Source organism: Erythrolamprus reginae, chromosome Z, assembly GCF_031021105.1.
Source record: "Erythrolamprus reginae isolate rEryReg1 chromosome Z, rEryReg1.hap1, whole genome shotgun sequence".
In the NCBI taxonomy this organism is placed as follows: Eukaryota; Metazoa; Chordata; class Lepidosauria; order Squamata; family Dipsadidae; genus Erythrolamprus; species Erythrolamprus reginae.
The window spans coordinates 27974289-27990281 of NC_091963.1; the positions used below are offsets into that span (position 1 = coordinate 27974289).

At 45.4% G+C, this 15993-nt stretch overlaps 1 protein-coding gene across 1 annotated transcript in view; it reads right to left on the reverse strand.

Moving 5' to 3' along the window:
* Positions 1 to 279: 279 nt before the first annotated feature.
* The window catches only part of FAM171A1 (family with sequence similarity 171 member A1), a 91979-nt gene continuing 76265 nt past the window's right edge, over positions 280 to 15993 (reverse strand). The window contains exons 6-8 of the mRNA XM_070727087.1: positions 15036 to 15152; positions 4993 to 5107; positions 280 to 2428 (exon numbers count right to left, since the gene is read on the reverse strand). Coding sequence (XP_070583188.1) covers positions 787 to 2428; positions 4993 to 5107; positions 15036 to 15152 — 1874 coding nt within the window. The 3' untranslated portion in view covers positions 280 to 786. The remainder of the gene's footprint in view (positions 2429 to 4992; positions 5108 to 15035; positions 15153 to 15993) is intronic.

Genomic DNA, 15993 nt, shown 5'->3' on the forward strand with positions numbered 1-15993 from the left:
GAAGCAGGAAAGCGGCTGCTTCTCTCTTCCTCCTTCCCCGCGCTGCTTGGCGAGCGGAGAGGCAGTCGCCTCGCCTGCCGCCCTGCTCTGCTTCCCTCCCTCCCTCCCTCCGCAAACCCAGAGACAAAGGAGGCGCGGAGTGTGGAGAGCCGCCTGGCAGAGCGCTCGCAGGTGGCCGCGGCGGGGGACAAAAAGCAGGTCAGCACCGGGTCCTGCCTCTCTGGGAGCGCCGACTGAGCGGAGCAGCGGCGCGGATGGCCCACAGCCAGGGTGGGGGAGGCGGGGCGCGCATTGCCGGCTCGTCCTGTTCTGCGGCGCACACAAGATTGAGAGGCATGCAGAATGACAGGCGAGCAGGAGGACGGGGAGGATCGGGAGGCTCAAGCCTCCTTCGGTGGTGGCGGCTGGTTTTTGGGCTTGCACACATTAATCGCAGTTGTTCGAGATAGAAGCCCAGGTCTAGAACCAATTAAACTCTATGTCGAGGTACTACTTTTAGATCCGTTTTCAGGAAAATCTGAGGTTATAATCTGTCATACCACACGTCAAAATATCCAAATGTCGTTGAAGGCCAGTATCAAGTAAATGGAATTCGAAGTCACAGTTTCATAGAGGCGTTGCAAAATAATTAAGGTGAGTTTGCACAAAAATTATCTTAAGTCAATCTTTTCAGTTGTAATCCACCACAAAGATGACTTCATCTTTTTTTCTTCTCTAGGTATAAATGAACAAAAATATTTGGCAATTATATATTCTCCTGGGGAAAAAGATAAAACCTAGCAGAGGCTACTTCAAGATGAATGCCATGAGTGGTCTTTCCTCTCGCTTTTGCCAAGGACTCATTTTGTCTTCACCTTGGTCGTCACCATCACTGTGTTCAGTTATTTTATGTTCTGAACTTGTTAAAGGCTGTGGTGAACTTTCTACTGCTTTATTTATTTTTTCTTCATGCAGGCTAGGCAATTGGCCACCTGCTCTTCTGCTCCCTCCTTCTAACGCACATCTTGGAGTATTATCTTCAGGACTACAAACTGCAGTTCCAGATTCACTGCCACTTTGGTCCACTTCATCCACATAAACAATCTGGGTATAAGTGCTACTCTCTGGAATTTTCTGCTCTTTCTCTGGGTGTATCTGCGCTTGCTGGTGGGTTTGCTGTAAGTGATCTGCCCTTCCCTTTCGGGCAGATTTTGGCTCATTCATGTCAACCCCAGAATCCAGGCTGACATCATTTCTCCCGTTCCTTCCAGCTCTTTGAAGATCAACGTAGGAATGTCTAACATGAACATTGATACGCCCATCCAAAGAAACAAACCATGCCCGAGGATGAGGTAAAGGCTTTCCTCTCTCTAGCTCCATTAGAGCTTTCTCAGTAAGAAGCGGAACTTCACTATTCATCTGTGCCAGGGAGGCATCATTGAGGGATGCTGGAATGGATACGGATTCAGACATTGCAACATTCTGTGGTTTCCAGTCACCTGCACCAACTTCTTGCAAATGTTGCTGAGATACTGCTTGAGCAGCTAGCTGTTGAGGCTGCATCTGTTGCTGAGCATGTGGGTAAAGCTGTGAATGAGGGCTAGACACCTGGAGGCTTTCTATATCTATTGGTTGCCCGGTAGAGAGAGGCTGGCTAATATAAGGATATTCTCCTGGAAGTTTTCTATAATGACCAGGAATGGCTAATGTGGGCAATACTTTTCTGTAAACACTATCATTAACCTGATCAAGAGAATTATAGCAGACCAGATGACCTGGTTGAGCAAAAGAAGTTGGTCTTTCAAGATGGTCAACGGAGCGAGACATCATACATTCAGAGGACCTGCAATCTTGAAGCTCTGTTTCAGGGGTTGAAGGGATAGGGTATACTTGTTCCTGAAGATTATATTTACTCCCTGTAGAAATAGGATACATGGATGTTTGCTCTTGCTTCTCAAATAAAGGCCGGGTTAACACGTTTGCATTGTAATTGCGTCTATGGTCCCACTTATCAGGAGGACCAGGCCCTTCTATCATCTCCAAAGACACTCTTGGATTTATACAAAAAGGATCCATTGGTTGAAGATAGTTTTTCTTCAAATTGTCATTAGAAGCCATATTTTCTAGAGACGTGCGGTTACAGTCATTTTCCTTATGGGAAAATGTTTCTTCTCTAGAGCTAAGTTCCTGTGAAGTGCTGCAAGTAGGCATATCTATTATTGTAGAAAGTCCTTTGTCCATGTGAACATCCACTGACAGTTCCTTGGGGCCGGAGGATTCTGGGTCCCTGTTGCCAGAAATGGAGAGCCCAACGGGAAATTCAGTATCACCATGGGTATATACTAAAGTAAGCGTCGACATGGAGGTTGATTGGTCCTTCTTAGCACCAGTGAGTGTTGAGGATAACCGTAGATTCCTATGAGGTTGACGGGGCTTCAAACACTTTCTCCTGTTTTTTTTAAAAAAAGGAATAGAAAAATAAATCATTTTAAAGGGATGTGCAGCAAAAGAATGGTATTCAAACACCTACACTCTCTTCCAATTGTCATAAACCTGGCTGACCAAGATAGGTGGGAGACGTTATGGGAATTGTAGTCCACTGTTAAGTGGAGAGTGACGAGGTAAAGAAAGCTATTGCAGGAGGTTCAAGCAAATTAACATCTCCTGATTTCATTTTGCAATCCAAACTGCGGTTTGATCCCCACGGATCAATTATTATTTTTATTTACTATTATTATTATTAAACCCTTTTCTGTTTATTTCAGAGGTGCTTTCCTGCCGGTTTGGACTGGTTCTATAGAACCGGGAGGATAAATTTCCTCCCGCTCGCCAAACTGGCAGCGATGGCTAGCTGGGCACATCCTGTCGTGGAAAGGACTCAATGAGAGAATCAGCCAGCGTGAGCTGAATTGAGCAAACCACAGAGGTCGATGGAGCTGAGCAATGAGGAGACCTTCATAACGAAGTTAACTTTATTTGAAAAGTAAAAAAAAATGATTATAATGCCTGGAGCGGCAGAAAGCATGTCTTCACATCTTAAAGACTATGAAAGAGAGATGTCTGCTACCTTCTCTTCCTGTGTAAGAAAGGAAGTGATGAAAGCAGGGTTACATCATAGAAAGGGAGGAGCTACATTAACAAACAAGAGTTAACCATTTAACTACAGGATGTTTCTGAATGTCTTTGGAGGCTGTCAATCCACAGCGTGACACATCCCTGAACTGGCTCTCTCATTTTTCACATCTGTGCATGCGTGGAAGCTGAGTTTTTAGCACTGTGGCTGTGCCCATGCGGCATGCTCGCACAGTGCATGAAGAAACGAACCAGCAGCGAGGTAAGCCAGAACCAACCCCTGATTTATTTGCTTTTTCCATACTGCTTTTCAAGTGGACCAACATCTCCTTCTTATTTTGGGGCGTGTGTTTACCTTCTAAACCCTTGGACACTATAACAAAAACAATATAGTAGCAGATATAACAGAAGAAAGACAACTTTATAATTTTTTCCTATTAAAAATATTTTAGCAGGTACTACATTGAATGGGGCTTCCTCAAGAACAAGATAGTTTTATTCAAAGAAATATTTAAGAAAGAAAGAAAGTTACTATTCTTGGCTTAGCTCTTCTGTTTCAGCAAATGCCTTATAGATTACGTGTATTGTGATGGAATGAGAGAAATCTTCTTTTCCTCAGTTTTAAAAATGCCAGTTTCATAAACTATTTTTGGTAGCTCCAAGTTTAAAATTAGATAACTCTATAATGTGGCTTGTCCCACAAGCCACATTATAGAAATAGAAAAGTTTTATAGAAATAGAAAAATTTAACACGATCTGCATCCCACATCCTATTTTTGTTGTTTTCTATTTTCAGAGGAATCTTAAAGTAAAAATCTATCTCAGGTCAAATGCCAACATTTGCATTATTTCTCCATTTCTCAAAGGGCATAAGACCATCAATTCTGAAAGTAATATATATGACAAGATAAACCTAGGCCTACGTATGGAATTTTCCTGAGGGTGGTGCCATGACAATGTGTTAAACCAGCAATCCAATACAGTGATACCTTGTCTTACAAACTTAATTGGTTCCGGGACGAGGTTCTTAAGGTGAAAAGTTTGTAAGACGAAACTATGTTTCCCATAGGAATCAATGGAAAAACGATTAATGCGTGCAAGCCCAAAATTCACCCCTTTTGCCAGCCGAAGCGCCCATTTTTGCGCCGCTGGGATTCCCCTCAGGCTCCCCTCCATGGGAAACCCCACCTCCTGACTTCTGTGTTTTTGTGATGCTGCAGGGGAATCCCAGCATTGCAAAAACGAGCGCTTCGCTGGCAACGGAAGTCCGGAGGTGGGGTTTCCCAGCGAAGGGAGCATCAGTGAAATCACAACATCGCAAAAACACCGAAGTCCTCGAAACCCCACCTCCGGACCTCTGTGTTTTTGCGATGCTGCAATTTCACTGAGGCTCCCCTTGCTGGGAAACCCCACCTCCAGACTTCCGTTGCCAGCGAAGCACTAATTTTTGCAATGTTGGGATTCCCCTGCTGGGATTCCCCTGCAACATCGCAAAAACACAGAAGTCCGGAGGTGGGGTTTCCCATGGAGGGGAGCCTCAGGGGAATCCCAGCAGTGCAAAAATGGATGCTTCGCTGGCAACGTAAGTCTGGAGGCGGGGCATCCCAGCGGCGGTGGTGGGTTTGTAAGGTGAAAATAGTTTGTAAGAAGAGGCAAAAAAATCTTAAACCCCGGGTTTGTATCTTGAAAAGTTTGTATGATGAGGCGTTTGTAAGACGAGGTATCACTGTATCTTGATGGCACATGTTTCAGGGCAGCTAATATACAATCTTCAAGTAGCCAGTTTACACTAGTTGATAAAATCCAAAGATACTGGTTCTATTGCGGAAATTAGGCACCCATGGGTGGCTTGCTAAAACGTTGTATTTACACAAAAAATGAAAGTGTTCCTCACTGGCCCACTCTATGAACATAATTAAATATTACAATGAGACATTTTACCTGCAATAGTATAAAAGGAGGCATAGCAGGACAAGTAGTGTAATAGTTATTCCTCCAAGAATTGCCAAAAGGAACACTGTGTGGTAAGTAGTGAAGTCCTTCACTGCAATGGGACCTACAATATGGAGAAAAAATTAAGGTTCTAAAGACAGGCAAGTCAAGGCTTTCTAACTCATTTTAGTGTATATTTACTTGCAGGCTAGCTCTCACTTTGAAAACAACCCCGTGCAGTATCAGTATCACCTGATATGGTCTGGTGGGGTCAGGCAGCAGCCCTAATTACACAGGTTTCCAGAGATGGTGGACGCTACTGATTTGAATTACTCGGAATATCCCAGAACAGGTCTGTGCTAAGGTCACTGTGATTAAATAAGGTGCAGTAATACATGTTCTTTGGTTAGTAGAACCAACCGAAACAACGTGTTATTATCTGGATTGCAACCTGGAGCAGTAGTATCAGTCAGGGTTCCAAATAGTATCAAAAATTAAATCAGAGTCCAAGGCAAAGTATTCCTCAAAGTTCCAATTTATTAGCAGAGCCATGTTGGCATATCAGGGAGAAACCCAAATCTGAAGTCCCAGGGGTTTCTCCACCCAGTTGAAAGCCCTTGTTCCCATACCCCCAAGTCCATCACGTTGACCAATCTTCAATTGCAACCCTGGCAAGAATCCATCCCTCTCCTTCTGTGCAGGGGCAGGAATTCAAAGACAAAGGACAACCTTGACTATATAGAAATAATTTGTTACGGCTACATACAGACTGCCCTCATGCAATCCCCCCTCTCAAATTCCCACAGTAAAGAATGCACATTAAATACTATAAAGTGTGGCAGGCCAAAGATCCCAACTAAAATGGCTTCAGCCTGACAGGCGGCCTCCCATCAGGAAAAGACCGTGTCCTACAAGAAAAGAAAGAGAATAACATAGGGGGTTAATACAGCACCGTTAACCACTCCTCTCCCCCCAGGGACTCTGGTTTGTCTGAGTATTTGTTGTGGAATTTTTTAACTAGCTTGCCAGCATTTACATTCCTACTTTTCAAGTAGCTTTCCACAAAGAACACTCTTTTCAATGGATCAGATAATTGTAATTGACCCCTAAACATTCTGGAGTCTAAAATTTTCTTCATAGTGTCTCTCTCCTTGTATTACTACAGGGGGAGATCATGGTTGGGTTTGTGGCCTTATATTTGGCCCAATCACAGGTTTTAATAAGCTGCAATGAAATACCAGGTGACTTTCCCCCAATATTCTAAGCAATGCAAGTTATACAGTGACTAGGTTGATAATTTTAACTATTTGGAAAGGACTCAAAAATTTTGGCCCTTGCTTTTTGCTGGGCATTCTCAGTCGGATGTATTTGATGGACAAGAAGACCTTATCCCCCGCTCAAAAGGGGGCTGGAGCGATCGGTGCTTATCTGCTTGGGTTTTTTTTTTCCAGGAAGTTTTTTAGTATTTTCCTCCGCATCAAAAATATAGATTACATCACATAAACCTTGAATAGAAATCAACATACATATATTGTTGCTTAAAAACAATAGTACAAAAACCTAAGTAACATTCCAATATACTTTTACTATTAAATCCATCTCAATCTTCTCTCTTTCCACTCTCCTCTTCCTATTTCAGGTGGCTATTCCACTTCTAGTACATACTTTCTTACACCTTCTCTCCTCCTTCTTCCTTCTCTGTTTCTATTCTCTCTTCTTCCTACTTCTCTACCTCCCCATTTACTCTCTCTTTTTTTCTCCTTCTTTCCTACTTCCTCTTACGCCTTCTAAATTCTTGTCTGCTTGCTTCTTATAGGCTTCCACCATGTCAGCTATTGGGTTTTTTTTTTTTTGGTGTTCTCCCATCCTTTTTCAGAGTTTTCATCCATTCAATCAGGAACATTGAAGTGGGGCCTCTGTAGGTAGCTCAGGCATGGGGATGAATTCCACGCCACTGGTAATCTGAAAAGGAGTTAGTCCAGTGCTTCTATGAACAGCGTAGTTGTACGCCACCTGCAAAAGGCAACAGCTCTGACCAATTGCCTTGCTGGTAATCTACATAACAACAGATGTATTGTTCAACCACGGTGCTCCTACATTCTGCAGCCTTGTTCGTACTCGGATGAAAAGCTGAGCTGAGTCCTTGTGTGGATCCAATTGTTCTCAGAAACTCTCTCCAGAACTTGGCGGTTAAACCGTACCCCTTGGTTGGAGATGACTCTTTTAGGCGGTAGATGTGCTTGTGAAATAGTTTGGCCAGTTTCCTGGCTGACTGTAGACCTGAGCAAGTGATAAAATGCGCTTGCTTGGAAAACATGTCAATGACTGTCAAAATCACTGTACTGTATTTCCATTGCTGTCTAGGAATTCCAAGATAAAGTCCATGGCAATCTCCTCCCAGGCTTTGCTGGGTTTGGCCATTTGCAATAGTAGTCTAGGGGGCTTTCCTGGCCAATTCTTACTGGTGGCACATGTGGCACAGCTTTTTACGTAATCTTCTAACTCCATCTTCATTTTTAGCCACCAAAACTGCCACCAAACTATTTGAATAATTTTTAAGAATCTGAAATGTCCTCCCAGTTTGGAGTCATGGCTTCGCAGGAGCACTTCCAATCTTAAGCTATTTGCATGAATACTAGCTTAATACTAGCTTACTATACCAGGCCAAGCATTCTCTTGTTGTCATTATCTCTTTGTTGTCATTGAGGTAGGGATTGCCAGGCAGGGATGCTTTCAGCTTTGTGGTCTACTCATCCTTGTTATGAGCACTTGGTCGTTTGGCTTGGCCTCAGGTGAGGACTTGTGCTGCCATCTTCCCGTGAAAGGGAAATGGTGGAATGGACTTCTTGTTCCTAATGGCTGTCATATTATGGTTTTGGTAGACAAATTATCAGCCAACAAATTCTTCTCAGCAGGATGTATCAAATTTTAATCTCCTGAAGTAATGCATGAGGGGTTTTCAAGTCTTCAGGGTTCTTATGATCTGTCCATACTTCAAATGGTACCCTTGCCCCCGCTAGAAACTGTCTCCAAGTGAGCAGCGCCCAACAAACTGCATAGGCTTTTTTTTTCTCAGGTGGCCCATCACTTCTGTGAGCTTCTTCAGAACGTAAGCATGTGGCAGAAGTTGGCCTTTTTAATTTCTCTGAAACAGCACCGCTACTATAGCCACATCACTGGTGTCAGACAGGATTATGAACTGGGTCATGGGTGCTGCAGGATCTTGGGCAAAGAGGCGCTTCAGCCTTTCAAACGTCTTTTGGAATGCCACTGTCCATCCAATTGGCTGATTGGGTTTTGGCTTGGTGGGTGACGGGCTGGTCTTTAGTAGTTTGGTTAGTGGCAGTGCCACCAATGCAAATTCAGGGATGAATTGCTGATAAAAGTTTGCGAAGCCAAAGCATTCAAAAACAGCTCTGTAGCTGTTTATGAGTGCATAGGGGCCACCAGCCTGATTCTCGGCTGTAGTATTGGGCCCAGCAACAAGCATTCCGAAGCCTGATGCCCGGATTGTCCACATCTATAGCACATTACGCTTCTTGTTGCTTTGGGGCCCAGGGTTTTGGCTTGCTTCATTTCAAATTGGCAGCTCGTACACCCAGAGGTTTCTTGGGATCTCAGGTCGCATGATCAAGAACAATGGCCCATATTGTAACAATCCTGGATCCAGTCCAGGACTTCTTGGATGTTATACAACTTTCCCAGTTCTTGGTCGAGGGCATCTCGGAACATATGCACCAAGAGTTGCTCAGACCAGTCTCTTACCTTCCATGCAACCCATCATAATTCCCACACCAATTCCTTCACTGGGTGATTTGCTTGCTTCAGTCCCTTAATCTGCACTTCAATTTCCATTTGTTGGGCCATGTCGTTAAAACAGACCTGCCTCAGTCAGATGAATTTTTCAGCATCATCAAGTTCTGGGACAACTTCACTATGGAGCTCTGCCACCCACTCTCATTCATCCCCTTGGTTATTGCATCAATCATTTTTTGATCTGACTGATATTGGGCTCCAAATTGGTAAACATACACCCTGACTTGATGTAGGAAATAAGCCAGCTTCTTTGGGTCCCCATCAAAAGTGGCCCAGAATCAAGGGAGCTGAGCGGGGGCTGGCTAGGCTGCAGCTTGCATTTCTGTGGCCGTCTGGATGATCGCTTGCATTTGGGGCCCTCCCAGTTGCCCTTCCCCCTTGTTTGCAGCTCTGTTGGTGGGGAGGTGCCCCTGCGGGTGCAGCACAACTTGGACAGCAGGACCAGAAATAGTTGGGGGCTGTGCTGCCCTGAACATCAGTGCAGGATTAGGTGGCTGCTGGGTCCATGGAGCCCATTGGCACTGTGGCTATCCCATGCCTGAGAATAAAGTCCATCTGGCTGGGGCTGACCTCAGTGGCACAAGGCTGATATTTGGTGGCTGGCTTAGAGTCGGAAATCCCCACGTGCCCTTCAGTCAAACCAGTGGGTTCCCAAGCCTGTCTGTCCTTTGGGACAGATGGTTGCTCATGTAGGCTTCACCCTGATGAAAAGATTCACAGAGGGGTCATTCATTGGAGTCTCCACTAAAATTGGGCTATTAGGTGCCTCCTTGTTGTTTTTTAATTAATTTATTGGGTTTTTTTAAAATGATGGATAGTTGGGATTGGATGGAAAATATGTATGATATGAATGGAAATGATGCTATGAATGGAAAGGTTAGCTCACCTGGCGACGTAGAGGCGGGAGGGATAGGGGAGCCTATCTCAGGGGTAGTAGAGGGCCAGAATATTCCGGTGTCACTGGGGAGAGGCAGATATGGCAGGAGCCATGGGGCAGGCCGCTCTCGGAGGAGGAGGGACCGCTGCTTGAAAGCGATCCCTTGTTCCGGCCCCATGAGCTCAGCCCGGGGTACTGGTAACAACTGTAATCCGGGCCCTGGGCTCAGGCTGCTGCTACTCAATGCCAGGTCAGTTGTAAATAAAGCTATCCTCATTCAGGATTTGATCCTGGTGGAGGAGGCCGACCTGGTATGTCTGACTGAAACATGGCTGGGCCCAGAGGGAGGCGTTCCTCTCTCTGAAATATGCCCAGCTGGGTTTCAGGTATGGCATCAACCACGACCCCAGGGATGGGGGGGAGTGGCTATTATAGCCAAGGAGACTTTTAGCCTACGCACTCACTGCCCCTGAGATCGCGGATTGTGAGTCCCTCTTTGTGAAGTTGGACCTAGGAGTTCAGGTGGGCTTGTTGCTCACATATCTGCCTTCCAGCTGCGTGTCAATAGCCCTGCCTGCACTGCTTGAGGAGGTAGCAAGTCTGGCAGTGGAGTTCACCAGACCTATTGTCTTGGGGGAATTCAATTTACCATCGCTCGATGAATCCTCTGGGTTAGCACAGGAGTTCATGGCCACCATGACAGCCATGGACCTGACCCAAGTAGTTCAGGGTCCAACACACGAGGGAGAGCATGCACCCGACATGGTATTTCTCTCGGAGCATCTGAGTGATGGTCTGAGACTAAGGGGCTTAGATATTCTGCCTTTGTCGTGGTCAGACCATTTTCTGCTATGGCTTGACTTCAAGGCTCCAATCCTCCTCCGCAGGAAGGCAGAACCAACTAGGTGGTTCCGCTCCAGATGCCTGATGGACCCAGAGGGATTCCAGAAGGCGCTTGGGTTTTTACCAGATTCATTCGTACACAGTTCAGCAGAGTCCCTTGCTGTGGCCTGGAACAAGGCTGCGACAGAGGCTCTGGACCAGATTGCGCCATTGCGACCTCTCTGTGGCACTAAACCCTAGAAAGCCCCTTGGTTTACCAAGGAACTCCAGGTGTTGAAATGCCAGAAGAGACATCTAGAGAAGCGGTGGAGGAAAAGTAAATCTGAGTCTGATCGAACACTTGTAAGAGCTCATATTAAGACTTACACAGTGGCGGTCAAGGCGACAAGATACGTATATCATGCTGCCTTGATTGCATCAGTGGAATCCCGCCCGGCCGCTCTGTTTAGGGTGACCCACTCCTTTCTAAATCATGGGAGAGTTGGGGAACCCTTGCAGGGCAGTGCCAAGGATTTTAACACTTTTTCGCTGATAAAATCGCTCAGATTCAGACAGACCTTGACTCCGATTGGACTGCAGTGTCGGCTGACAATGAGTCAGTCGAGGTGACTGGAGCCCATCTTTGTCCATCTGTCTGGGAGGAGTTTGATCTGGTGACACCTGATGAAGTGAAGAAGGCCACTGGAGCTGTGAGTTCCGCCACCTGTTTACTGATCCATTTCCCTCCTGGTTGGTTTCGGCCAGCAGGGAGCTGGGTCCAGGAGATTGTCAAACACTTGTCTGAAGGGGGGGGGGGGGTTCTTTCCGGCTCCCTACAAGGAGGTACTTGTGCGCCTCCTCCTCAAGAAGCCTTCCTTGGACCCAACCGTACTTAATAACTACCGTCCAGTCTCCAACCTTCCCTATATGGGGAAGGTTGTTGAGAAGGTGGTGTTGCTCCAGCTCCAGCGGTCCTTGCAAGAAGCCGATTATCTAGGCCTTCAGCAGTCAGAATGCAGGCCTGGCTATAGCACGGAAACTGCTTTGGTCGCGCTGATGAACGATCTCTGGTAGGCCCGGGATAGGGGTTTATCCTCTATCCTGGTGCTTCTTGATCTCTCAGCAGCTTTCGATACCATCGACCATGGTATCCTTCTGTACCGGCTGGAGGGGTTGAGGGTAGGGGACACTGTTCTCCAGTGGGTTCTCTTCCTACCTCTCCAGCTGGTCGCAGTCTGTTAGTGGGGGGGAGGGGTCAGAGGTCAACCTGTAGGTCTCTCCCTTGTGGGGTTCCTCAGGGTTGGTCCTCTCCCCTCTGCTGTTCAACATCTACATGAAACCATTGGATGAGATCATCCAAGGGCTTGGGGTGAGGTATCATTAATATGCTGATGATACCCAGCTGTACATCTCTATCCCGTGTCCAGTCGGTGAAGCAGTGGAAGCGATGTACCAGTGCCTGGAGGCTGTTAGGGTCTGGATGGGTGTCAACAGGCTCAAACTCAGCCCTAAAAAGATGGAGTGGCCGTGGGTTTTGCCTCCCAAGGACAATTCCATCATTATCCTGGGGGGGGGGCATCCTCCTCGATCCACAGCTAACATTAGAACACCATCTTTCGGCTGTGGTGAGGAGGACGTTTGCCCAGGTTCACCTGGTGCACCAGTTGCGGCCCTCTTTGAACAGGGAGTCTCTGCTCAATCACTCATGCCCTCATCACCTCAGGGTTCGACTACAACAATGCTCTCTACATGGGGCTACCTCTAAAGAGTGTTCGGAAACTTCAGATTGTGCAGAACGTGGCCACAAGAACAACCATGGGCCTTCCAAGATATGCCCATGTTTCGTCAACATTCTGCGGGCTGCACTGGTTGCCGATTAGTTTCCAGACACAATTCAAAGTTTTGGTAATGACCTATAAAGCCTTACATGGCATCGGACCAAAATACATATGGGACTGCTTTCTGCTGCACGAATTCCAGTGGCTGATCAGGTCCCACAGAGTTGGCCTTCTTAGGGCCCCATCAACTAAACAAAGCAATTTGGCGGGACCTAGGGGAAGAGCCTTCTCTGTAGTGGCCCCGGCCCTCTGGAATCAACTCCCTCCGGAGATTCAAACTGCCCTCACCCTACTCACCTTCCACAAGACTTTGAAGACCTATCTATGTCGCCAGGCATGGGGAAATTGATATATCCCCTTTGGCTAGTAAGATTTATGTGTAGTTATGATTGGGTAGTGTTGATTGTTTTTAATGATAGTGGGTTTCTTAAATTTAGTTTTTAATTATTGGATTTGTACCATATTGTTTATTGTTGATGTGAGCTGCCCCGAGTCTTCGGAGAGGGGCGGCATACAAATCTATTAAATTATTATTAATTATTATTACTAAAGAAAACCTTGGTTGGGCCATGTTCGTCACGTCCTGAATGGGAGTTGGTCCAACATATGCTTAGCATTCAAAGTGGTCGGGGGGGGGGGGGGGGGGTTGTCCCATCAGCGATTGGCCATGCGACAGTGGCTGGGATCCCTCACCTTTGGAGCGTCCAGTCAGCGTAGGTTTCGACTGATCCTGCGCTCAGGTAGGGCCGTTCTGTGGGAGAGCTCAGACCTCCGGCTGCACCTTGAGAGGACTGCTCTTGCTAAGAGGTGCACTCGGATGTTGTCTCTTTGCACCGAGCCCCCAGCTGGTGTTCCCTCTCCGCGGCCTCATCGGCTTCCACCGTGGCTTTGGAAAGAACATAGAGAGTCTCGATATGAATACGGGATCCATCCTCTACTGACTTCTCCATGGCTTGCTTCTCTTCTTCCATCTTCCCTGAGTCTATATACTGCCTGTTGCTGAGTCAGTGTTGAGGCTCAGGACCCTGAACAGTACCCCGAGGATTCAGGGTAGCTGGTTCAATTTTAAGAAAGCTTCGGGTTAGCACTGAAAATTAAATCGGGGCCCATCTGGGAGAAACCCGAAACCTGAAGTCCCATGGATTTCTCTACCCAGTTGAAAGTTCAAACCCTTGTCCCCACACCCGCAAGTCATCTCGTTGACCAATCTTCAACTGCCACCCTGGCAAGAATCCACCCATCTCCTTCCGTACAGGTGCAGGAGCGTAAGGACAAAGGACGACCGTGACTATCTAGAAAGAATTTGTTATGGCTACATACAGACAGCCCTTATACAATTCCCCCTCCCAAATTCCTACGGTTAAAAATGCACATTAAAATACTATAGACTGGGCAGCCAAAGATCCCAACTAAAATGGCTTCGGCTTGACAGCATCTATTAGAAGATGACCTGTCTACAAAATGAGGGATTTGGTAACCCTCCTTTGTGGACTGTTTACCTAGAATGTCACTTAGCATGGCTGGGGAATACATTCAGGCTCCAATTGTCAGCAATTGCACCAAGTTGCACTATTTCCTGATGCACTAATCAAATAATAATAATAATAATAATAATAATAATAATAATAATAATAATAATTTATTACATTTGTATCCCACCCCTCTCCGTAGACTCAAGGAAATGATAGGTTCCTTCATTTGAGTCAAGTTCTAATGAGGACTTATTTATTTATTAATTGAGTAGAGTCATTGAAACTGTAATCTGTAAGACTGTAAGTCTTTGGAGAAGGGTGGCATACAAATCTAATTAATAATAATAATAATAATAATAATAATAATAATAATAATAATAATAATAATAATCTGGGTCCATCATTAGAGGTCTGAAATGGACGTAATCCATTTCCCATTTTATTTTACTGTATTCCTAGCTCATTTGGTCTATGTGTAAATCAAAACTACAGCTGATCATATATCAGAGCTGATAACCATTTTGTGTTGTACTTATGTGGCAATTCTTGCAGTTAAGGGGGATTTCATTCTATTTATGGCAGAAAAGTTATAAATCCTGCATGTGCCATGATTTTTGGAAATCACCACATTCTACATGTTACAATGATTTAATTTTGAGATTATCCTACAACTATTTGGGAGTTGTCCTGGTAGCTTTACAGACATCCAAAATGCAACCATGGGTGACCTAAATGGCTGCAGTGTATTTAGTTTCTTTAAGGCTAAAATTCTTTTTTTGTAATATATCTACATACATACATGCATACATACATACATCGATTGAAATATTTGAAAACCTTAACAAACTTTAACATCTGCTTTCAGAATTTTTAGATATATTAATAAAATGTTATTCTGAAATGCACACATTGTTTAAACTTACTGTGGACTAATTTCAAGTTTTAAAATGGATTCTTCCCTTCTCACCACCTTTCAGTGCCCTGAATAGTTTTAACAAAAATATTTTCTGGTATAGCTGGCTATGTCTTGCAGGATTGCAAAAGGAGAAAGAAACTGCCAATTTAAACAATTTCCTTATATTTGGTATGAGAATAATAATCTAAAGGTCACACACACACCCATTTATGAGGCCGAATCTCCTTATATTTCGTATGCAAATAATAGTCTGAAAGTTTCACACACAGAGACACACATTTTTACTGGGGCAAATAACAAATCAGTCTTACCTGGATTTGGGGGTGACATGGCTGCAACCCAATATCCCAGCTGGGAGGCAACATAAGTCCAGGTCAATCCATTTTCTTCTTGTTCAAGAGTGCCTAAATGGCCTTTCAACCATGTCCCTGTAAAACATTTAAAGAAATTTGTAAAATGGGATAGAAACTAGAAGAGAATAGAAACAAAACTATTATAATATAAATGGATAATGGTTTTTAGATGCAGAAACTGAATAATGGTACAGTGTTCCCTCGATTTTCACGGGTTCAAACTTCGCGAAACACTATACCATGGTTTTTCAAAAAATATTAATTAAAAAATATTCCACGGTTTTTTTTCTATACCACGGTTTTTCCCACCCGATGACGTCATACGTCATCACCAAGAGTCACTTCTCTCTCTCTTTCTCTTTCTTTCCTGTCATTCTCTGCTTCAATCATTTTCTCATTTCTCTTTTTTCTCCCTTTTTCTATAATTTCTCTCTCTCTCTACCTTCCACTCTCCCCCCTCTTGCTCTCTCTCTCTTTCTCCCTCTCCCTCTCTGTGAGAACGCCTGCCCCCACCTCTCCTGCAGCCCCCTCGCTGATAGCTGGGACGAAAGTGCTCTCAGCTAAGGGACTGTGAGAGGGGCGAGGCAGGCATTCTCAAAGCGCTCAGAGCGGCTACCGGCCGAATGAGGAGGATGAGAAGCCGTAGCCACCAGCGCTGCTGCAGGAGGACCCGTGTCCGAAGAAAGCCGGTGAGAGGGGTGGATCGGGCGGGCGGGTGGTAGCAGCGAGGGGCCCGGAGGCGCTGGTGGGGCGGGGGCAGCCGACATTCAAAGCAATCTTTGCCGGCCTCCGCACTTTCGTCGCTCCCTGCCCAAATTTCAAGCCCGGCTCCTTGCGCTGCCTTGAAAAAGGGTGTGTGGGGGTAGTTTTTGGCTGTCCATAGCCAAAAATGGTGTTTTTACTTCCGTACCGCTAC